Here is a 24,379-nt window from a genome sequence, read left to right as displayed (position 1 = left end):
TAGGGAATCCAGTCACCAGCTGTTTAAGATCTCATTCACCCTGCAAATCCTTCCCTTAAGGGACAACAGATCCACCTGTAAGCTGCTGACCACTGTAGGAATGTGAGGCTACAGATAAAGTATGGTCCCTCGCAAGCCACTGAGGGTTGAAACTTGGAACAGTTACCAGGATCTGCAGCAAATTATAAGGGAAGTATGTTGGCCTTTGGTATCTGCTCTCCGTGGAAGTGACCATAGCCTGGCAGATCCCGGGTCTGCCGTGACAGACAGCCAAAATGGGGCTCCATCTATCTCTCTTTCTCCAAAGTCATACCTGGTTCATTATCAAATGCAAAGGTTTGTAGTAAATTTTCCAGACATGATTGTCAAGAAACTAGTATCCCTGTGACTAGAAGATAAAAAAGTGTTGAGTTTGTGGTAAAGACAGCAGCTGAATGTTGGATCTTTCTGGAAACGAGGTAATTCATTTGGAAGGAGGCCTTTAAAGTGACAGGGAAGTAAATGGAATTTATTTTTAGAAAGCGGTTGTTTACATAATATAGAAAGAAACTTTGAAATTTTCTTTACCCCCTTGAGGTGTCAGGTCAGAAGTACAGGACTGAAACTTTGTGGCTGATCAAATATATAAAGCCTTGGGCTTGATTATTTTTTTTCAAAGGTAAATATCCTGTTAACTCCCCCCTCCTCAACCCTTCCCCCTCCCCCCAATCCTCCTACACTGTCCAAACAAGTAGTCTATTAAAAACCACAAGTCTGTGGCATGAGATGATGATCAAAGGGAGATACTCCATCTCAATGGGTACTGTTTGTCTTGCTCTTTTTGCACGGGAACTGTTTATTAAAGGCGACCTGGTGCTTGTGTATAGGTTATTGCAGAAGTAAATAGAGAAGAAAGGGTGGAACTCTACTGTTGATATTCCTTTACTCGAGTGCACCACATATTAATAATAATTGTATTTATTATATTGAGGGACGTGGGTGGCGCTGTGGCTTAAACCACAGAGCCTAGGACTTGCTGATCAGAAGGTCGGGGGTTCGAATCCCCGCGACGGGGTGAGCTCCCGTTGCTCAGTCCCTGCTCCTGCCAACCTAGCAGTTCGAAAGCACCTCAAAGTGCAAGTAGCTAAATAGGTACCGCTCTGGCGGGAAGGTAAACGGTGTTTACATGTGCTGCTCTGGTTCGCCAGCAGCAGCTTAGTCATGCTGGCCACATGACCCGGAAGCTGTACGCCGGCTCCCTCGGCCAATAAAGCGAGATGAGTGCCGCAACCCCAGAGTCGTCCGCGACTGGACCTAATGGTCAGGGGTACCTTTACCTTTACCTTTAACAGTATTAAATCCCCCCCATCCCAACAGGAAATTGAGCCAAACCAGTGCCTGAGTTTCTAATTCAAAACAGGGTTGCAGTACGTCCAGGATTTCCCAGATATATCCAGAATACCGCAGTCAGCAGCAGTGTACGCGCTGAAATCGGTAAAACGTCCAGGAAAATCCGGAAGCATGGCAGCCCATAGCTGCTGGAGTTAGCAGGTCAAAGATTTCGCCCAACGCAGGAAGGATATACTAATATATACGGCTTGCATTTAAATGCAGAGTAGTAGCCTGTGCCCACAAACACTCTCATAACTTAAGTTTAAAAAAATATCCTTCCTGTGGTGACCACTGTACTCAGTCTAGACTGCTATGTCAACGTGTTGTTGAAGAATAGTAAACAAACGAAAAAAGAAGAAGTTCGGCATGAAGAACCTTTTAGTGAGTTTGGGATAATTAATGGCTCAGTAAATGGCTGCTGATGTGTAATAGTCCTGTTAAGAACCTGAGTAATGCTGACCTTTGAAGACAGGCCAAAAACTGTGGTCCTCAGAACCATAATTAAAATAAGAGGACCCTGTCTGAAATTCAATGGCTTGAAGAAAGTGTTCTGTTTGTTCTCACTGCATTTTCAGGGATATTTATGCCTGGTTGAAAAAATACATAACTGAAGGGCTGGATAGAGAGTGTAGGAAAGTAGGCAATGTTGAGAAAAAACACACGTATATATGAAATATAGCTTTTTATAGCTCTGATGTTTTGCTGTGGCAGTGCTCCATGGTGTGATGTGTGCTCAAGGAAGAGAGGAAAAATTATTTTAATCTGGCTGCCTCAGTAATATAGAAGCAAAACCAGTAGCTACTTCACCAATTACGTAAAGTTCTATAATATAATCGGTGCTGAGATAAATGATTAGAATGAATTAAAATCTTCCAGCTTCTTGCCCGAAGAAAGAAGTTTTAGTTTTATAGTAAAAGAAATGTTTAGATTTCATGGGAAATGTCATTTTCAGTTGCAAAAGTGCTTGTCCTGCAAATGCTCTAAATAGGTGTCAGGACGTATCTGTTTAAGAATAGTAGCTCAGAGGCGATATTTATAAAATAGCAAATGGACATTCTTCCTTGAAAAGCTGAAGCTAATTTTTCCGTTCTCAAGAGCCTTGTGGGATAGAAATTCCAGAAACAAATGATTTCTGTGTCAGCAACAGAGTCCATATTGCTTAGGTAGTCCTGGTCACTGCTTTCTTTTTTTCTAGCTCATGTGTTTGATGGCCTTAATTATTCTTGAAGGGGTTTACTGAAGAGTAAAAACAGTGTGTGTATTGTGTGTACACACACAAATACATACGTACATAAACATATGTACGTAGGCAATGCCCAAGAATCTGTTCTCCCATATTCTCTTTGATTGAGTAGTATAGCAGCATTAAAATGCCCAGGCTAGAACTGAAGATATCTGGTTCACATCCTGAGTCAACCATGGAGCTCAGCAGATGACATTGGGCTAGTCACACACTCATATTACAGTGGTACCTCGGGTTACATACGCTTCAGGTTACATACACTTCAGGTTATAGATTCTGCTAACCCAGAAATAGTACCTCGGGTTAAGAACTTTGCTTCAGGATGAGAACAGAAATCGCGTGGCGGCGGCAATGGGAGGCCCTATTAGCTAAAGTGGTGCTTCAGGTTAAGAACAGTTTCAGGTTAAGAACGGACCCCCGGAACGAGTTAAGTACTTAACCCAAGGTACCACTGTATTAAAATTTTCCAATCAAACCAAATTATATATTAAAAATTATACAAATTATCCAATAAACAACCCCAATATTATGCCTAATTATAAATTATTATTATTTTTTAGCTGACTTCCCATGCTTCGAGATCGGAGGGAATCCTAATAATCTCATAGTTCTACTGCATTTCAAAGTATTACAATAATTCTCTTAATACATTCTGATGTTAATCCTTCATTATTTTCAACAGCCTCTGCATTCATTCTGCAAGTGAGTTTAAGTCCAAATAAAATGTTTCTGTGTAGATTTTATGTAATTACTCTTCTTCTTTATAGTCCAAATCTGTAGACCAGGATTCCCCTCTGTAAATTCACATCCTCTTTTCACAAACTGGTGTTTCTGCCGAATCAGTCCAGGAGACTTCCACTGCAGGTAGTTGCCATACCGACAAATAGTCCAGATAAAATCAAATTGTGGCGTCTGCCCAGTGTTGTTCCTTAACCAGCTGCTATTCAAACATTAGCTTTTCCCAGGTGGGCAGCGGCGGTGGGGGGGTTACCAAGTAAACTGGAAGTACAACTATCAAAGAGTAAAATGTTAGAGGTTTACCCCCTGCCCCCCATAGCAATATAATTTGATTCAGCTAGCTGGTCAGTCTACTTTCGGTTTCACTCCTGGCGCCTTGCTGAATTAATACTGCGTCAGAAACCTCCCAAGCAGATATCCAACGCTCTTTGGCCTTTCTCCAGTCATTAATGAGATATCTCTTCTACTCCAATGTAATAAATCGGGAAGGGCTAGTCACACACTCTTATCCCTACAACAACCCTGTAAAGTAGGGTAGGCTAAGATTGTGTGGGAAGGGGATGTGAACATGTATATGCTGCGAACAGCTCCTGTCGAGCGAAATCTGAATTGTGTTTCTTTGTGAATGGAGATAGCTCAGATTTAAGACTCTTAAATCTCATGCTTGTGGATTTGAGTCCCGTGTTGGGCCAAAGACGCCTGCATTGCAGGGGGTTGGTCTCGATGACCCTTGGGGTCCCTTCCAACTCTATGGTTTGCCGTTTAAACATGTCGCCTCAACACAATTAGATGGCTTCCCCCAAAGAATCCTGGGAACTGTAGTTTAAGGGTGCTGGAGATTGAAGCTCTTTAGGGGTAGAATTACAGTTCCTAGGATTATTTTGTGAGGAGGAACCAAGACAAGGTTCTATGAATGGATGGATCTTTCTTAGCAAGAGGACAATTCCCCTGTATTGCAGGTGATGAAGAAAGGTTAGGCCAGGTCGTCATGAGGAGTGGAAATCGGGCGTGAAAAACACAGCATGCTGCCAGCTGCTTCAGAAAAGAGCTGCATAGTTTTTAGAGTATGTGTGGTCCGGTTTCTCCTCTAGTTTGTATTCTACTGCAAACAAACAGGTGGGGGTCTTGGGGGTGGGGGTTGTGTTTCTGTTTGGGGACCAGCTTGCAGAATGTGTGTATTTACACCTGAATTGGGAAGGAGTCAGTGTACTTAAGAAAGTTTACCGCAAGTCCCTCAGGGACCTGTTTGCTTTTTTGGAAATCAGTTTGGAAACTGTGTATCTGCACCTGACTTGAAAAGGCAGGGCTTTCAGTCATTTTGTAAATACATAGCAGCTGCTCTTGTGGCTAAAGTGGTGGAGTTTCGAACTTAAGGTCTAAATATTCAGAGCTGCTGAAAGGTGGTTCAAAGTGCAGAACGGACTTTGCTGTGTGAAGATTTCTATGAGTCATCTCCATTGGTGATTTAAATGTTAATTTAATCCATCTGGCTTTTAATGGTAAGCCAGTGAACAGGGAATAACACATTTTGTGCAAATTAATGTTTGAAAACCGTAAATATTAGTGGGACAAGTTGTGGCATTCCTGTACGTATAGGATTTCCCAATGCCATCATGTAAGTCCACTGAATTTGCGCTTACAGACTCAGACAGCAGATTTATCTTCAGGCCACTGACACATTGCTCCCGATAAGCTGTATGCTTGTGTGAATGGACGTAGAAACGATGACTTTGGGTAAAAAAAAAAGTTTTTATCAAGTTCTATCTTCCCATGAGGAAAAAATGTTCCCTTCAATTCAGAGACTCCCTTATCGCCCCTTTGTATAAACATTTCGTCATTTTGCAGAGTGGCTCTTAAACTAGGGTCATTGTCTTCATTGTAGGGCTTAGCTTCACATTTCTAAAACAAAACACACACACGCATACGTAACAAAAGTGTGATTGCTTCTTGATCTGACGAGGAGAATTTGCTTGTGTGTGTGAGCGTAACACTTTTTCCATGTGCCATTTCTATGCTTTGTAAAAAAAAAAAAAAATCATAACCTCCTCAGTTCCAAATATGTTTCCCTCTGCAAACACACATTTTAAACTCCTGAAGAGCAAGCAACAGGCTGGAATATGCAAGTGTTGTTCAGTTCTGCATATGGTTCAGTTCTCAGTGATTCCCACTGAGTTTTGTATGGTAGTGTATTGGTAGGAGAGAGCAGGAAAGCACAGCTCTGTGGTGCTTAGTTTGGGGGTAAGAGATCCTTTTAACTGTCCCATGCCTGGCATCTGATGACAACAGGTGATTTGCCAGGTGTGTATGGTTTCCCCAAACAGCCTTGTGGGACAACTTCAAAGGGCTGGCAGGCCCAATTAGGCCCATGGCTTGGTGTAGAGGAAGTCAGAGAATGTGGAAACGAATTAAGAAGAGACTGGATACTTCTTTCGTTTGATGGGTGGCATATTAATAATAATAAGATGATGATGATGATGATGATGATTGTGCAGGGAACAGTTGAATGCATGTAAAATCAGGATTTAAGGCTGTGTTTAAATTTATAGTGACAGCTGAGAAGTGTTTCTAACATTGCCTCCTGCTAGCGAAGAAGCTGTGAAAGCAAATGGGAAATTTGGACCAGAATAATAGTAAAATGCTCTCTCTGCTCCTCCCTCCTCCCCTCCCCTTTCTTCTTCTTCTTCTTCTTCTTCTTCTTCTTCTTCTTCTTCTTCTTCTTCTTCTTCTTCTTCTTCTTCTTCAGAGATTCAGATCTGTTTTTGCTGGACACCAGAGCAGTATGGGCCTCTGAAGAAGGCTGGCTGGAGTTTGACATCACTGCCACCAGCAACATGTGGGTGATAAACCCTCAGCATAACTTGGGACTCCAGATGAGCGTGGTGACCAGGGACGGTAGGTAACAGGCCAACATACTTTAAACATCTGGCCAATGTCCTAGTCATTAATTGGAAGCTCTGTTTATAGTGTTCAGCTGTGATGTGATGATCTGGCTAATGTAGCCAAGCACACAGCTGTGATGTGATGGCCGGGGTCTGGATCCAACTGCACATATTGGAAAGCTGCTCTCTCTAGGCTGCATGCCCTATGTCTGTGGCTGTGAAATTTGGGGAATGCCTGACTTCCGGATGTGAAGGGTTGGGGGGTTGGGCATGGTGCTTACAGCAAGGTTTTTCTTAAATATAAATAATACCCATAGCTCTCTGTGTGGGGCTGTGGAAGTGTCTTCTGGGAGGGTGATGTGAGCTCCTCAATTTTTGTGTATCTTTCAACCGGACCAAGAGGCCTCCTGTTTACTTGTCTGCTGATGAAATGCCACAGTGCATAACATTTCCTCAGTGTTTCAACCTCTTTTCCTGATGCAGCTACGGAAAGGAACTTGTGCTAAGTTTTGGGGAGTTATCCTCTCATGCTTCCCTTTTGCAACATGCCACAGATAATTTGGGGCCTTTGGAGCCCCAGAAGTTGACATAATATATTTCACTTTCTGGTGGAATTAAGTAGAGCATATGAAGCTGCAAGGGTACCAACTTGAATCAAATATTGGAAGTGGGGGGCGGGTAAGCCCTGTGAAGTGTAGGTGGATTGCCATGAGGCAAGACACAGCGATAACAGCAAGAACCTTTATTGAACTACCGTATTTTTCACTCTATAAGACGCACCAGACCACAAGACGTACCTAGTTTTTGGAGAAGGAAAACAAGAGGAAAAATATTCTGAATCTCAGAAGCCAGAACAGCAAGAGGGATCGCTGCGCAGTGAAAGCAGTAATCCCTCTTGCCGTTCTGGCTTCTGGGATAGCTGTGCAGCCTGCATTTGCTCCATAAGACGCACATACATTTCCCCTTACTTTTTAGGAGGGAAAAAGTGAGTCTTATAGAGCAAAAAATACGGTACATAACTGGGAAACGGGGGCAAAGAAACTGCTTATATTATATACATTTCTGAAGGCTTGAGCCACTCCCACTCCCACCGTGATTGGCTGTCTAAACTTCCAAGCTGCGAATCCAGACTCAGAGTTCAAGGGCCAATGGCAGAGACCCTAATCCTGAAATGTTCTGTGATTGAACACCATGTATGGAAACAGAACACAGAAACTCAGAATCCTTAGTTCAGACGCAAGCTCAGGCAAACACAGACCACTGAATACATAACACCTTGCCCCACATAATCAATCACAAGACACAGCACACACACCATTTGAATGGCATTGTCCATTAATTGGGGGGGGAGGGCTCAAATGTTTTACTTAAGGGGTGCAAAGGGACCTCAGCCCCTAGGATTTGGCTCCTATGCAAAGCTGCATTATACTCAGCATCTAGTCTGGCTCACAATTGCTTTCTGAAGCCTGGTAATTGGAGAGTGGAGAAGGATCATCGCTCATCCCCATTGCTAAAGCAATTAGAACAGATGGTTCAAAATAATAAACCCTCCAGAATAAACGCTACGAGATAAGAAGAGCTGTGAGATAAAATAATTTTTGTTGAATTTGATTAAATTGCCATTTTTGCACAGGTCCCAGAGTTGTCATTATTTTTTATATGGAGTACACATAACCCTGACCTGTTCCTTAATATTGTCCACTCATTTCCTCCTAAATTTGCAAATTAGCAGAGTGAAGTACCTCTTACAGCACTTGTGTATACTTGTGGCCTTTGGAGCCTTAAAGAAGCTTGTGAAGTTTTTACTGAAAATGAGAGTATCCTATGATATCAGCTATAGAGGAGGAGGAGAGAGGGGGAAACTAAAGAGGGGGGGGGGTCAGAAGAACATTAGTTGTAGGAAAGCAGCTGCGTTGCTCAAAAGAGCTATTCAGAAACACTGTGCTCTTTATATGACACACCACTTTTTTTTTTAAATTTATAGGTCTCGGTATAAACCCTAGAGAAGCAGGACTAATAGGTCGGGATGGCCCTTATGACAAACAGCCTTTCATGGTGGCTTTTTTCAAAGTGAGTGAGGTTCACGTTCGGACGGCTAGGTCAGCCTCCAACAGGCGGAGGGAACAGAGTCGAAACCGCTCTACTCAGCCTCAAGATGTTTCCAGGGTATCCAGTATCACAGGTAACCTCTTTTCATTGCCTCCTGGATTATGTGAAAATGAAAAGGGGGAAAAAATACTATTTTGTAGCTTTCGTTTCCCAAGACCTTACATTCAGAAGCTGCTTTGAATTCATCTCTCATCGTTCGAGTGTTTCATTTCTTCTTTTTTCTTTCTTTCTCATGGTCACAAAAGTTTAGATGACCCTCCAAAGGAGGATCTGTTCCCTGGGTAGCAGGAACTCATTGTTCTGCAAGTTTGTGTAGAGTGGGACATCACTCAAAATCATGATGGTTCTATCAAGGCAAAGTTGATAGAGGAGCCCTACCATAAGGCAGGGTGAGGTAGCTGACCAAACTTATCCTGCAGCCTTGTGATAAAAAACTGAAACGTGTGAAAAACTGAAAAATTGTTTGCTTAATTGCTTTTGTTGTTGTTATTATATTTAGTATCTGCTCTGATCTACAAAAAACAAACCAAGCATTGCTGAATATGTCTTTCAGTCAGCTCATTTTCTTCCGTCCTTAAAGTCCAGAACTTACAGTGCTTCTAAACAAACGCCTTAAAAACACACATTTTAATTACCTGCCTAGTAATGATTGTTTAAGGGACGTGGGTGGCGCTGTGGGTTAAACCACAAAGCCTAGGACTTGCCGATCAGAAGGTCGGCGGTTCGCATCCTCGTGACGGGGTGAGCGCCCGTTGCTCGGTCCCTGCTCCTGCCAACCTAGCAAAGTGCAAGTAGATAAATAGGTACCGCTCCGGCGGGAAGGTAAACGGCGTTTCCGTGCGCTGCTCTGGTTCACCAGAAGCGGCTTAGTCATGCTGGCCACATGACCCGGACGTTGTACGCCAGCTCCCTCGGCCAATAAAGCGATATGAGCGCTGCAACCCCAGAGTCGGTCACGACTGGACCTAATGGTCAGGGGCCCCTTTACCTTAATGATTGTTTAATGCTATTGCACTTGACAAGTAAGTAATAAGCCATGTATACAAGTCCAGGCCCAAAGTGGCAAACTAAGCATTTGTCCAGGGTGCAAACCTGCTTCACTTATGCAATTGTCTTGGGAAGAGAGAATGAGTTGCTGTCTGAACTGTTCAGAGGAGATACCCAGGGACGGCTTAGGAGTGCCTTGCTTTAAACCTACCCCACTGTCAGAGGAGCTTCCTTTAGCTGAGGTCACAGCAGTTGAGCTCCAACTCATTTGTAATGGGGAGGAAATAAAGAAGTGGCAGGCAGTAAAAACATCCTACTCAGTTATTTATTGTGCTATTGTTAACACTATTCAGTGGATCATTGAGAGCGGGCACAGAATTGTAATTTGTCTAAGGCAACAACAACGAAAAAGCCCTGTGCCACTCCTACACACACAACAGTGAATTGTTATGCTTTTAAGACAGTTAAGTTTCCTTTGCTGCAATGTCTTATTTAAGTACTAGCCTTGATTCAGCTGTATATGCTACATAAACAGCTGTTTGGTATACCTTTGCAACCGGTTATCTGACAACAGGTAGGTAGCTGTGTTGGTCTGCCGTAGTCGAAACAAAATAAAAAAATTCCTTCCAGTAGCACCTTAGAGACCAACTACGTTTGTTATTGGTATGAAGTGGTATGAAGTCAAGTTACAGTTCTGTCATAAAACCCTGGACTGATATACACGTTGACTGAACATCTTTTACACCAATGCTTTGGGAAAGAAGTGGTATCTGAAGAAGTGTGCATGCGCACGAAAGCTCATACCGATAACAAACTTAGTTGGTCTCTAAGATGCTACTGGAAGGAATTTTTTTATTTTGTTTCGTTTATCTGACAGCGCAGGTCAGTTTGCTTATTCAGTAACTATAGCAATAGATTTGTGCTCTCAGTATGGATGCCTACTGCTTTCTCAAAGCATTGGTGCAAAAGATGTTCAGTCAACGTGTATATCAGTCCAGGGTTTTATGACAGAACTGTAACTTGACTGACATCTTGTGTTGATGATGTCTGAGGCAGCACAGATTCCTTTTGAGTTAACTGCAAACTGCTGGTGAACTGATAATGCCATGGTACAATCACACATTTCAGGATATTAAGGCCATGTGCCCATTCCAAAAACTCCGTGGTTTTCATCAGAGGAATTTGAAAGTGACGTATGTTTTTCTCCACCATTGGCCAGAGAACTTGGGAAAGAAGGAACAGCAGGAACAGGCGTCTAAAGTTGCATGCATCTTGCTTCTTTGTGTATACTGTTAAAGTACAGCATATGAGAGTATACTGAAGCAAGGCATTTCATTATCTCTCCTAAGCCGACTCCTTTTATGTTAAGTGGGTTAATCAGTTTACAACAGCTGTATCCTTCAAAACAATCGCCTGCTAAAGCAAACCCTGAGAAAAGAAGAGTCGTAGAGATCTCTTTCAAAACAATGTTGATGTATCCTGGATATTAATTACATTGTGGAATCTGGTGAATGGGCTCATTAGGAGCAGTTCATGTGTTTTGGAAGGATTAGCGCCAATAAATATAGCTTACCTACTTTCAGTGGAGAGAAGCTTTTAAAAATTTTAAGTCCACGAAAATGCCAAATTTCACATTAGAACAAACCTTTCTTATGGTTAAGTTTCGAGGGTCGTTCGCTCCAAGGTGCTCCCCACATCTTGGGCTGGGGTCGGGGGAGGACTGGCACCTATTTATATTTGTGTAAACTTGAAATATTTAGTTTTTATGCAAATTTAAACTTTTCCATTAACTGATATTGAAACTAAAGTTAAAAACTAGTTCAGAACGAACCACATAAAAAATTATTAGGTATCAATACAGTACTCAATCCTGTCTTTTGCAGAAATGAATTCCAGTGCTGAGTACAGGGGTCGGCAGTGTTTTGTTAACAGTGCGAAATGTAAAAATGCTGATTTCTAGACTGATAGTTACCAACCCAATTTTTGCTCATTTCCAGCCTTTATTTTTCTTTCTGCTACAACATGCTGCCTAATTGCTGCTTTTATATATATATAAGTTGTTTTCCTTGTTGTTGTTTTAATGTGGACGAGTGTTGGGTGTGGATGGTGGAAGTTGTTATCCAAAACATCTGGAAGGCTCCAGGTTAGCCAAAACTGTAAAATGTGGCCTGAAACTGCACCACACGATTCTCCTGATTGTTTTCCAGCTGCTAGCTTGGACTGGAAGTACAAGAAGCAGGCATTTAACAATGCTTTCCACTTTTGGTCAAGCACAAGTGGCCTTGATTTGAAAGCCAACGGCTTGTCTAAAAACCTCTAGTGATGGGGAGTGCATACTTATACTAGCTAACCATCTTTTGCAAAGTTGATTGAATCTGTGATTCAAGTAGAGTCAAGATCTGAAATTGTAATTCATAAGATTTAATTTTTATTTTTTTTAAAAAAGAAACACTCCCCAAGCTCTTACACTGTTCTCTTTTTAAAACAACGCCCTATCTCTTGTGGTTTCTAGGTTAAGGTTTATTTTGAGGCAGAGGGACGCCAAAACACTGTGCCCCAGCTGGATTCTATGATCGCTTGATGTGCTTTTAGCACTGTACTTTTCCTTTTAAGTAAATACTAGATTTTTTAAAAAAAAGAAGTTTCCTTCGAGACCCTGAGGAATTGCAAACAGCTTCAATAGGAAGATGGTATCTAGAAAGCTGCCCATGTCCTCCTCTCTGTGGGCCTCTATATCTGCAGCCTTGGAGATTACAGGTGTCAAGAGGCTGCAACAAAATTTTGTAAGCATCCGACTAGTAATAATGAGGATGCTGGCACTATCACGACTTAGGTTGTCATAACTGAAGTAGTGCACCCTATATGATGTAAACCTCTGTGGCCAGGTTGGTGCTGGCAAAAACCTTGTGCGTGTTCTTTTAATTTCAAATAGCAGTTTGATAAGCGAGAGAGAATTTTGCTTTGGATCTGCATTAGGCTTTAAAGCCACAAAATGTCTCTGCCACATTATGGTGATATGGTTTTTAATTTGTTGTTTCAAATATATCCTCCTTCCCCCCTTCCTCATAGATTACAACAGCAGTGACCTAAAAACAGCTTGCAGAAAGCATGAACTTTATGTTAGCTTCCAAGACTTGGGATGGCAGGTATGTGATGTTTCTATGTCCATAAACATGCTCTGAAAACAATGCTCGGAACACAAAAGTATATTCCCCCCCCACCAGACTGAGTTCTGTGTTAGCATAGCTTGGAAGAAAGTGGGGTGAAGGTCTGCTTCCATTGAGTTACCTTTTCTTTCAGATGTTTATTTTTTATTCAGCTTTAAGTAGAAAATCACATTTTAGTATGTAGAGCACAATTCCATAGGCTCACCATCAGTGTTTTTAAGCTTCACACAATTGTCACTGAAGATGGCTTCCACCAATTTAAATTACCTTTTTTTTAAAAAAAGGTTCTATTTTATGTGGCTGATGTTGCTGGTTCCTTTAACTTTAGCAGCCAAAATCACTATAGCAGTCATGGAGAATGAGATCTCTTTCTTCTATCCTCTTTGCTCTATTGAACCCATGTGTCTTCTAATGTACACAATTATGGTATAATGTTTAACACTATGTGTGTTGGCTAGTTCAGTCATAAGGCCTTTTTTGAACACAGTTTGTAAGTGCTGCATGGTTCTTGCTAAAAATGCATGTTTTTTTTACATGCTAGCATCAACCAGTGGTTGACTGTCACTGGTTTCACATGTTAAATGGTTCCAACTCTTTAAAACACTTGGAAGCTTCAGTAGATTTGCACACAATTTTGTGCAAGCCCAGATTGCACATACCCAGAAACACCTTTAAAAAGGGGGTCGAAGCATAATGTGTTGCATCATGAGCAAAACCAAGTGTATAACCCACCACAACCATGGTTTACTGTGTATTAACTAACTACTGTAACAAGACTTTTTATTAAAAATAATGTCGTCAGGTAAGCATTTTAAGAGTATGTCTGGTTTATGTCTGCTTTTGGTATGCACAGCTCTCTATACATGGGAAAGGAGCTGGCAGATATGAACATGTATGTAGGAGGGTGTAGAGAGAATTAAACAGGGCATTGAAGCATGCTCCATAGAGATTTATAATACTCTGTACCTACAGCCAATACTTGAATACTGAAGCCAGGACATAAGAAGCTTGGGTATAAGGAAGTGGTAAGAATCTTCTAACAAGTATTCTGTAGTCTGACACTGGGAGAGACCAACCTGTATGCATTTGCAATAGTTATGCTTCATGCTTCATAGATGTAATATTATTCTTATAAAGGACTGGATAATTGCACCCAAGGGCTATCCGGCAAACTACTGCGATGGAGAATGTTCTTTCCCACTCAATGCTCATATGAACGCCACCAACCATGCCATTGTGCAGACTTTGGTAAGTAGAGGCCTTGGCTTAGCTCACAGATGCTGTAAAACAGTTCGCCCTGCCTGGTTTCCTCCCCACCCCCCCACTAACGTGGTTTGGGGGAGTGAAGAGGCTCCAATTTGTCTCTTTCATAGTGGTGGCAAAATGTAAGACTGGGTTGTGGGGATGAGCAATTCATCCAGCATTTGTGGTTGGGTCTTGGGTAAATGAGGATGGCCAAGGGATTGCACTTGCAGGATGGGAGAGGAAAGTAACTCTGGGATTAGAAATTAGCCCCATTACGTTTTCTATCCAACCTTTCCTTTAATGAGCTGAGAGCAGCTGCTTTAGACTAATACACTTGGTTAACTGAGTTGGAATTTGATCTGGGATTCTCATGCTGGTGAGAGGAAAGAGTTTTTTAAGAGACCTTTGACATACAATGTAATTTCACTTTTCAAAATACTGCCTTCATGCAGCTTATGGGCACAGTACACCTTTGCTGCTTAAAAATGACACTTCCAAGTCCCAATAAATATTTATCTCTGATAAAGGCGGCAACTAGGATCATGTTGCATGTGGGGGGATTTAATATTTCCTTGCCCTACCACAATGCCAAGAAAAACTGCTTAACCTTCCTTAGGTTGCAGGGAAGTTGCCATTGGCATCAGTGGAAATCTACCATGAGACAAAGGGATAAGGAGGATTACCGTATTTTTCACTCTAAAGGACGCACCCGACCATAGGACGCACCTTGTTTTAGGAGGGGGAGAACAAGGGGAAAAAAATCTCCCCCTCTCTGCTCAGGGCCCCTTCAGCGAAGCGGCAGGAGAAACGGAGCCCCTTCCATTTCTGCTCCTGCTTGGCTGAAGGGGCGCTGCGCAGCTCTCCCTCTCTGCTAAAGCCAGGAGAGTCTTGCTCTCCTGGCTTCGGCAAAAGGAACCTGAAGCCTCCGGAGCGCAGCGGGAACGCGCACTGCGCTCCAAAGGCTTCAGGCGGCTATTCCTGAAGCCTGGACAGCAGAGGGGTCGGTGCGCACCAACCTCTCTCGCTCTCCAGGCTTCAGCAAAAGCAACGTGGAGCCAAGGAGCATGGAGGGAGCGCTCCCTCTGCGCTTCGGAGGCTTCACATTGCTATCGCTGAAGCCAAGGAGCCTGCATTTGCTTCATAGGACGCACACACATTTCCCCTTAAGTTTTGGAGGGGAAAAACTGCGTCCTATAGAGTGAAAAATACGGTAATTGAACAATACATTGAGAAGTCTAATCTTTAGGGCACAGAGTTGGCCATGGAGATAAAAAAGAGCTAGACACTGCCCCAAGCTGCTTGGAGTCAGGCTCAGAAATGTGATAGATTAACAAGTTGGGCTGAAGTTACAAATATGTTTGTTAATTTACTTAAAACAGGTTCACCTAATGAATCCAGAGAACGTTCCTAAGCCATGTTGTGCCCCTACGAAGCTGAACGCAATATCAGTTCTCTACTTTGATGACAATTCCAACGTCATTTTGAAAAAATACAGGAACATGGTGGTAAGAGCTTGCGGATGTCACTGACAAAAAGTTCTCTTCAGAAAGATCTGGTGCGCCATCCTAAATAACTTCCATCTAGTGCCTCAAAGGGAAAAACCTGAAGCTTCTAAGACTATATTTGTGCCTTAAGGAGGATTTTCTTGGTTGTTGTTTGTTTTTAAGCAGAAGCAGGGGACTCCAATGCTACTTGCCCTTTTAAAGTATTTGCACAATGGTAGCCTTTGGTTCTTCTAATTTCTAAGTACACCAAAGAGGATTATAAAGTATGGACCATGGCTGAAGCAGCAAAGGTACAGACAAAAACCTGCACGCTGTTTCAATCTTCAATTCCGTTTCTCTAAGCAGGCACCTGCCAAATCCTGGTGGCGATGCCCACAAGGAAAAAACAGAGGCTGTAGCTAAGAAATGAAATGTACTATTCAAGGCAAAAATCTCCATTCTTAAATGTAGCCAAACCAAGCTCTCCTTGCTTAACTTTAAAGGCCTGCAAACTGTAGGTGACAACGTTGATCGGCAAGGTAAGTGCCTTGTATGAACTGCTGCACTTAGGTTTCTGCAACACACACTGTGTTAAAGCAAGTTTTGTTCCTTGCCCTTCAACAGGGACATAACTGGCAATGTGCCCCTATAGCTATCACAAAAGGAAGTGTTCTAGAGGTTAAATTGTCCCATCAGGCTAACAGGAAGAAGCTTGTACATTTGTTCTAAAGGCAATTTCTATGCTTACATTCCGCAGCTCTCCCTCTTGCTAGTTTTGATCCCTCCCCTCCTTTTGAAAGCCTGACTATAGAAGAAAAAGAGGTGTGTGGGAAGGGAGGTGGGTAGAGGTGGTAGGACAGACCATGCAGGAGAACTGGCAGGTGGCAAGTTACTCAGTCTCACTGACCCAATTAAAAAGCACTCTTCAGATTGTGATCTGGTCGGTAAGGAATAAACTTGCACCTCTCACTTCTGCAAACATGAATTTAAAATGTATATACAATACTTATTTCTAATGTAAGAGAAATGTTTCCCCAAGGCAAGGAAAAGTGCACTTCCCTTTGACTACTTTGCTCTTGTAAATAAATGAAAATGATAATTTATTGCAACTGTCAGATATATTAATTTTGATGTACTATTAGCGAGACCAAGATTTTTTTTTTTGTAAAAAAAAGATTTATTCAGAAACTGTGTGTGTAAACAATTGTACCACTTGATTTTTACAGGAGTCATGACTTGCAGTTCAGCCTGCTCATGAGATTGTGCTTCATTAGGTTTTTAAAAGTCACCATGTTGAATAAAGGCTCCCTTTAAGGCAGAAACATGTGTGTTGATCTGATACATCTGCCATATCTCAATTAGCCCTTTCCATTCTTCCTATCTGTTATGTACCCCCTGACTCTACATCCCCCCCACCCCCAAATTTGTGCTGGACACATTTCCTGGCCTTCAATAGGAAGGGCAAAAGTACAGTACAAAAATTAGAAATGTAGATATGGCTAATGAAAGTTGCATTGCTCCATCTGCAACAAACAAATGGCAACAGCATCTTTCTACAGAGAAAACATCTAGCCTATGTACATACCTGAAAACTCCCGCAATAAAATGGCAATAAATGTTTATATATAAACCAGTTGGTTTTTTCCCCCAGCATCTAGTTTGCTGCTGTAGTTTAAGTGTCTATCAGTACCTGCACTAGAAATTCTTTGGCTTTAAGTCTGTCATATTGAATACCAAACTGGAAAGGAGGGGGACTGGCTGGAGAGAAACTACTCAGAATGAAAGACCACCTGGAAAAACTTATAGGTAGGTTTTGTTCCTTTGTTTATATTACCTGGAAAGAGGCTCTTTAACCATGATTAATAAACTACAGCCCCTGAAGTAACAAAAATAACCCATCTCTAGGTTTTAAAAGAATTTTAAAAATTTATTTTTTTTAAAAAAAGGATGGCTGGTCATGATCTAGGTCTGCACAAAAGGAGCCAAATCTCTTTGCAAATGGCTGAACAGAACCATTGTGTCTTTGAGCTGTCAAAAACTACCTGACAAATGGCATGGTTCAATAATAAATGCAGGGACACATAGTACCATTGCTTTTTGTTGTACATCCCTCATGATGAGAGAACACAAAATGACAGCAGTGGTCAGGGGCGTCTTTCCAAAGTGTGTGTGTGTGTGTTTGTTTTCCTTTGACGTTTCTATTGATGAGACATTTAAAAAGCACTGATTTGCCACAAATAAGGTTTACAATGTGCAGTTTTGCAAAGGTCCAGGCATGTAGTAAGTTTGTAACTTGCGTAAACTGCCACCATCTACCAGGCCCCCTTAATTTTAACCTTTCTTTACTGGTTTTAGATACAAGAAGGCAACTGACTATCAGGACAAAATGGAAGTTCATTAACACAACTAATAATGAAAACTGTTTCCAATTTGAACTATGATTTGCTTGTTGTAAGCTTCCCTTAAGCTCAGCACAGTAGGGCTTTAGAGGAAACAAACACACACAGGGATACCACATTTTTAGTACATTCAGTTTCCCAAATGACCACTATTGGAAATCTGGTACCAGCACACCTTGATTCAACTCCCTTGTTTACTGGGCAGACACAGCTTGAGGAGCAATACCCAAACAGGCATGTTTTCTACAGTTCATCCTTTGCTTGCCCCAGGACAAAGTTGTGCAGTGTTTCAAGATCTCTGGCTCCAGTGTGCTCAGTGACTTTTTCCCCACCACGGAAAAGCATCAGTGTTGGGTAGCCACGAACCTTCAAAAGGAGAGAAAAGAATGTAGGTGAGAAAGCAACTGCAATCCTATATGTCCTGATTCAAAAGTAAAAAAAGGCTCTTCCATATGGCCAGTGGGCATGGCACTGCTTGGAATCTATTATGTTTTTTGCGGTGTTCACAAATCATCCTTGCCAACCTGTACTTCCCCCACCCCCTCCAGATTTCCTCTTTAGAAAAGCTGAGAACTTAAAACAATCTGTTATATATATTGTTATATATATTATGTCACTGCTGGATGGAAGGGAGTTTGAACAGGTGGCCTCATGTTCATAACATGAGCAAATCAGCACAAGACCTATAATAAGACAGAGTGAGTAGTTGGGGTTGCTTAATCTCCTGAGTGGAAAGGTATGTGTATGCCAATTGTTCTGTAAATTACGATAACCTCTCTCTTCAAACATTCTGCACCTTTAGCTTAAAGCACCTCAAGAACTGCTTGTACAGTGGTACCTCGCAAGACGAAAGAGTTTTCCGTTTTTCGAGGTGCTTCGCCAGACGAATTTCCCTATGGGCTTCCTTCGCAGGACAAAAGCCCATAGGGAAATCTCCGGGGACAGCGGGGAAGCGCAGCGCGTCTTCCCCACTGTCCTCGGACCTCCTCCGAAGGCTGGCGGTGGGGCGGAGAGACCTTCTCCCCCCGCCAGTCTTCGGAAGGCTCCTCCGAAGGCTGGCGGTGGGGCAGAGAGCCTTCCCCTCTGTTCCCGGACCTGTCCTGAAGACTTGCGGTGGGAGGAGGGTTTTCCTTCCCACCGCCAACATTCAGAATGCTGTTCTGAATGTTGGCGGTGGGGAGGAAAGCCCTTCTCCTCACCGCAAGCCCCGCAAGCTCCGGGGACAGAGGAGAAGCGCAGCGCGCCTTCCCCTCTGTTCCCGGACCTGTCCTGAAGGCTTGCGGTGGGGAGAAAAGCCCTTCTCCACACCGCCAGCCCGGCAAGCGGTTTCCATAGGAACGCATTAATTGATTTTCAATGCATTCCTATGGGAAACCGTGCTTCGCAAGACAAAAAACTCGCAAGAAGAAAAGACTCGCGGAACGAATTACTTTCGTCTTGCGAGGTACCACTGTATTGCTGAGGAGTAGCAAATCGGGATTTATTTTCTTCCTTCTGTTTTCAAGCTTCGCTAAAGGCCACACTATATATATACATTTAAACCACTCTGATACCACTTCAAACCTTTAACGGCTCCCCCCAAAGAATTCTGGGAGGTGCTGAAAGTTGTTAGGAGACCCCCTGTTCCCCTGCGTGGCGTAGCATTCAATCCCTATTCACAGAGAACTCTGGGAATTGTAGCTCTGTGAGGGGAACAGGGATCTCCTAACAGATCTCAGCCCCATAATTATTTGGGGGAAGCTGTTTGGGTTATCATACTGGTTTACACTGGCACAAACTACTGGGGGCCCAGGCACCCACAAAAAAATATGGGTACTTGGCGCCCAGCCTCACAGGGGCCGTGGAAGTCGCGTCTTAAGGCCCCAGGGGGGCGGGCCTCCCAGGCCCAGACGCGGCTGGGCACCCATAATCTGGGGCCCAATTCAGTGCCAGTGCTGGTTTAAACGTGTAGTGTGCATGTGGCCCAAGAGTCTCCTCCCTCCTCTGGCAGGAGGAAGCCCCTGGCACATGGAGCTGTCACAGAGATTTGTGAAAAAGAAAAAAGCAGCAAGAGGCGGCAGGTATCTCCATACAGCAGGAAGGCTCCCACTTCCTTGTTGCTTCCTGCTTCCCTTCCCACAAACCTCTCATCAGGACTGATTTGATTCCCTCCTTCTCCTCTCCCAGCAACACAACTGGATTGCAAGGTGTTTTAAGCTGAAGTTAAACAACAGCTGGAGATAGCCAGGAGAGAGGAAATACCTTTAACATACAGAGAACGCATGCAACTTCCCCAGCCCTGCCAGAAAAGTGGTCCCCATCAGTATGTAGTTTAATTAGGAAAAGGTTTCTGGCCAAGCACGGTCAGAATGAAATATATTCAAGGAGCCTGGTTATGATCAAGGCTACACTGAGAACTCTGTATGTGCACTAAGGCTTTGGAGATTACCTCCTCCGTTTTCAAAGCATCCCCACAGCCACACCCTAAATTCAGTACAGTAGTAAACTTCAGGATGCGAAAGCGGCAAACCCGGAAGTATTTAACCGGGTTTTGCCGTATGCGCAGAAGCGGTCTTTGGGTTGCGGAAACCTTGGGATCCGACCGTACCTCTGGAATGGATCCTGTTTGCAACAGGAGGTACCACTGTAGTTTCAGAACCACATCTGACCACACGTAGTCAGTGCGGTTAAGCAGGTACAACGAGCACATTATGTAGAAACTCCTCAGCTTTAGCTCATGTCTTTTTACACAACCCATAGTGAAAAGATTCTGTACACATTCTTCCCCGTAGCAGACACTAATTACAGTGGTGCCCCGCAAGACGAATGCCTCGCTAAACGAAAAACCCGCAAGACGAAAGGGTTTTCCGATTTTTTAGCAGCTTCGCAAGACGAATTTCCCTATGGGCTTGCTTCGCAAGACGAAAGCCCATAGGGAAATCTCTGGGGACAGCGGGGAAGCGCAGCGCACCTTCTCCTCTGTTCCCGGACCTGTCCTAAGGCTTGCGGTGGGAGGTCCGGGAACAGAGGACAAGGCGCGAAGGGCTTCTCCTCTGTTCCCGGACCTGTCTTGAAGACTTGCGGTGGGAGGAAGGTTTTCCTCCCCACCGCCAACATTCAGAAGGCTGTTCTGAAGGCTGGCGGTGGGAAGAAAAGCCCTTCTCCCCCGCCAGCCTTCAGAAGAGTTCCCGCCTAGGCTGCGGATAGCAGCCTGTTGCCCCGCGCGAGGGGCGCTCTTAAGCAGAGGAAGTCCTGCAGGGCTCCCCAAGCTGCGAATGTCGGCCCCGCGCGAGGGGCGCTCTGCTTAAGAGCGCCCCTCGTGCGGGGCAGCAGGCTGCTATCCGCAGCTTGGAGAGCCCTCTGGACCTCCGCATCTTGGAGAGCCCTCTGGACCTCTTAAGGCGGGCGGGGGGGCAAAAGTCTTTGCTCCCCCCCGCCTGCCTTCAAAAGCCGTCCGGGAGCATTTTAAAATTCTCCGCTGTCCCGGGGCGATTTAAAAGCCCCCGGGAAGGCAGGCAGGGGGGACAAAGACTTTTGCCCCCCGCCGGCCTTCAGAAGAGGTCCAGAGGGCTCTCCAAGCTGCTGCCCGCCAGCAGTTTAAGATCGCCCCGGACAGCGGAGAGGTCTCCGCTGTCCCGGGAAGGCAGGCGGGGGGAAGCAAAGACTTTCGCCCCCCCCCCCGCCGGCCTTCAGAAGAGGTCGGGGGACAGACTGTCCCCAGACCTGGTCTGAAGGCGGTTTCCATAGGAACGCATTGATTGATTTTCAATGCATTCCTATGGGAAACCGTGCTTCGCAAGACGAAAAACTCGCAAGACGAAAAGACTTGCGGAACGAATTAATTTCGTCTTGCGAGGCACCACTGTACTTTGGAGAGTTAACTGTAAACCAAGCAGCCACACACTTGCAATTTCAACAATTAAGCACAAACGCAGTGTAAAGTCATCTAGCTTCCATACTTACGGAAAATCTATTGCAGACATTGCGTTCCATAGTGCAGTCGACTTCTGCTATCTTGACATCTACTGGTCCCGGAAAGTTCTTTTTTGAGAGATTCTCCCAAGTGGGAGCCAGGTTTTTACAATGACCGCACCTGGGGGGAGGGATTAGAATGAAAGCATTTAACATTTTTTTAAAAAATCCCCATGTTGATTTCAATATATAACAAATTTTTGTTTCTTTTAAGTAACATTTTTGAAGCACAAAACAATACTTTTCAAGCCAGAATCTCAAATAAAAAGCACAAATTAAGAAAAATCAATCCTACCGCACGAGACATTGGATCATTTTCAATAGCCATACAACACCAAAAAACATTGAGTTGTATCTACTTCAACCATTCTTAGGCAGCACTAGTTCATCCAAAAATTACAAATAACACTTTGTCCCACATTTGATGAGGCAAGGCTCGGCAAAAGGTCAGGAAGAGCCCCTGCCCTCCTCATTCCTTAGGAGGGTGCAGGTCTCCTTGAAGAGCAGCACGAGACTCTACTGCTTTCCAAGTGCTTTGTGAAAGGGACACAGACAGCAATAAACTTAATTTTGGCTACCAATTTAAAGGAGGGGGGAAAGCCCACTGATAATTCATCTTTTTCTGTTGTGATGTAAATGTGCCCTCCTCTAACAACCTAGGTTTCCTTAAAGTTGGAGGTGATGTCTCATAGTCATCAAATTAGGAAATAACGTACCATTTGAGCAAACAATTCTGAAGCCACAGCCCTAAACCCACCTATTGCTAAGTAGGTTCTTGCTGAAATCAGTGAAGCAAAATGTCCTCATGCCACAGCCCTCAAGCTTACCTAAAATTCAGAAAGCAATAAAGCAAAGTTTCTACCTCTGACATGTTGTTTATACAACAGTGAGGCTAACATTTAAAATATGCTACTATCCATCACTTCTCAAAAAAGCTCAAAAAAGATGGTGGTGTTTTTTAGAGAAGGAGTAGGAGTGGCTTTGCTATTCTAGAAGTAGGTCTATTTCAAAATCACAACTCGAGCACAGCTAGTGCCCCTACCCTTTAAGTTACCTCGCCAGAAAAACCTAAGATTTATTCCTCTGTTGCTGGTCCGTTCTTGTTGTAACAGATTCATAAATTTAAAAATTGCCTCCATAAACCAAAGAGGGTCCAAATATTGTGAGGTTATATATGAGGAAGTGGCTGGCTTGCTCATTTCCTCCCTGCATCCCATAATTTACCTGGCAAGCAACAGAATTATCTTAAGATGCAGCAGAGTAACCAGGCAAGCACTGGGATGGTTAATGTTTTCTGCCAATCCAAATGCCCATCTAATGTTCCAGTCACATTTGCACAGGGGCAGATGCAGGACTGTGCTTTGAAACAGACCTGCTTCCCGTGGAACACCCAGTCTGTGTTATGCAACAACATGAAATGCAATCCAGTCACAAGCGAAGCACTTTGATGCTCCACTGATGCTCCACTGCAAAGAGTCTAAACACTTACTAAATTGTGGCCACAGCATGTCCACAGTAAGCTGCACTGGAATAAACCTGCAAACCAACTCGTTGCATGAATATACTATCCCTGTTATTATAAAGTAGATGTCAGCAAACTGGCAGCCATCAAGCTGAAATCAGCCTATGCACATAAATCCATTTTTGATCTATCACTGCTGTGACATTAAGTTCTGCACTACTTTCCCAGTCAGCAGCTGATTCAAGGCACTACTTATAAAAATATTAAAAACCTGCTCCCTGCCTTGGGAAACAAAAGGAATCATTTTTAAGGTCTCTTACTATATACAGGGTGTGTATTAAGAGGGCTACTGACCATATGTACTGAAAACTATTAAGATGAGATGGGCTTTTTACTTGTCGTTCAGCTTAATGTTAATATTTACTTAAAACAAAGTAAAGGGCAAAAGGAGACCTCAGAGAACTAGCGGTTGCTTAGCCAAACATAAAACAGCTGACATGCAAGAGAAAAAGGTCAATTTGTATACAATGAACTATAATTGTGTACACAATTTAGCTGGCCAGGAATAGGCTACTGGCTATTTGTGTAGTAAACATTAGCCTGAACTGAAGCTTTTCATGGAAACAACTTGTTGCCAAATGAGAGTGGATTTGGTCAGGTGGCATTTAGAATATCTTTAACGCAGCCCTCACTTTTGGATATTTAGCATCCTTGTGGCATGGCTCTTTTTAGAATGAAGTCAGGAGAGAATGGAAGCTATATTTGGAATGCAGCTCTGCTCTAAGATTTGCAGAAGAGCTCAGTGAATTCTACAGGTATCTCCTCTCTTTCACGTGTCTCTTTCTCACCTGTAAATAATTAAGACCAGACCAGTTTCACCTAATGCCATTCATCTAAGTGCCACCTGCTAAGTGGCAGGCTTGGTGGGTGAATATCATAGGGACAACCTACATGTTATATTGCTAACAACTTTCCCAAACTCCAGGTTTCCCTACTATCAGCAGTAGCATAGGATAAGAAGACGGGAAATCTCCAGGAGCCTGGGATGCCAGCAAAGAGACCACAGAACAGTATGGTGGAGCTAGCACTGCATGAGATCAAGAACCGAACCACTTCCGCAGTTAAATAAATTTTCACATCCATGCTTGGCCATAAAGTCACTAGGTGGTCTCCAGCCAGTCTCTGCGCCGATCCACACACCGTATTTATCACGTAATGACTATAGAAAGCACACATCTGTCAGTAAGTCACCACCGATCTAACAGAACCTTTGCCTGGCAATTTTGTTTGCTGTGATGTGAGTGGAGAAGTGGGGCATAACTCTTAACAACTGAACTTTAGTCC

At 43.4% G+C, this 24,379-nt stretch overlaps 2 protein-coding genes across 2 annotated transcripts in view; one reads left to right on the top strand and one right to left on the bottom strand.

Annotated features, from left to right (window-relative positions):
* The window catches only part of BMP6 (bone morphogenetic protein 6), an 88,785-nt gene extending 72,240 nt beyond the window's left edge, over positions 1-16,545 (top strand). Inside the window, exons 3-7 of the mRNA XM_083747328.1 lie at positions 6,096-6,244; positions 8,216-8,413; positions 12,397-12,473; positions 13,632-13,742; positions 15,119-16,545. Of these exons, the coding sequence (XP_083603454.1) occupies positions 6,096-6,244; positions 8,216-8,413; positions 12,397-12,473; positions 13,632-13,742; positions 15,119-15,268 (685 nt within the window). The 3' untranslated portion in view covers positions 15,269-16,545. The remainder of the gene's footprint in view (positions 1-6,095; positions 6,245-8,215; positions 8,414-12,396; positions 12,474-13,631; positions 13,743-15,118) is intronic.
* Positions 16,377-24,379, bottom strand: part of TXNDC5 (thioredoxin domain containing 5) — a 29,278-nt gene continuing 21,275 nt past the window's right edge. Inside the window, exons 9-10 of the mRNA XM_083747373.1 lie at positions 21,565-21,694; positions 16,377-17,988 (exon numbers count right to left, since the gene is read on the bottom strand). Of these exons, the coding sequence (XP_083603499.1) occupies positions 17,866-17,988; positions 21,565-21,694 (253 nt within the window). The 3' untranslated portion in view covers positions 16,377-17,865. The remainder of the gene's footprint in view (positions 17,989-21,564; positions 21,695-24,379) is intronic.

The sequence above is a fragment of the Podarcis gaigeae genome (genome assembly GCF_964106915.1).
Source record: "Podarcis gaigeae genome assembly, chromosome: 7".
Taxonomy (NCBI): Eukaryota; Metazoa; Chordata; class Lepidosauria; order Squamata; family Lacertidae; genus Podarcis; species Podarcis gaigeae.
This window is presented reverse-complemented; position numbering and strand designations above follow the sequence as displayed.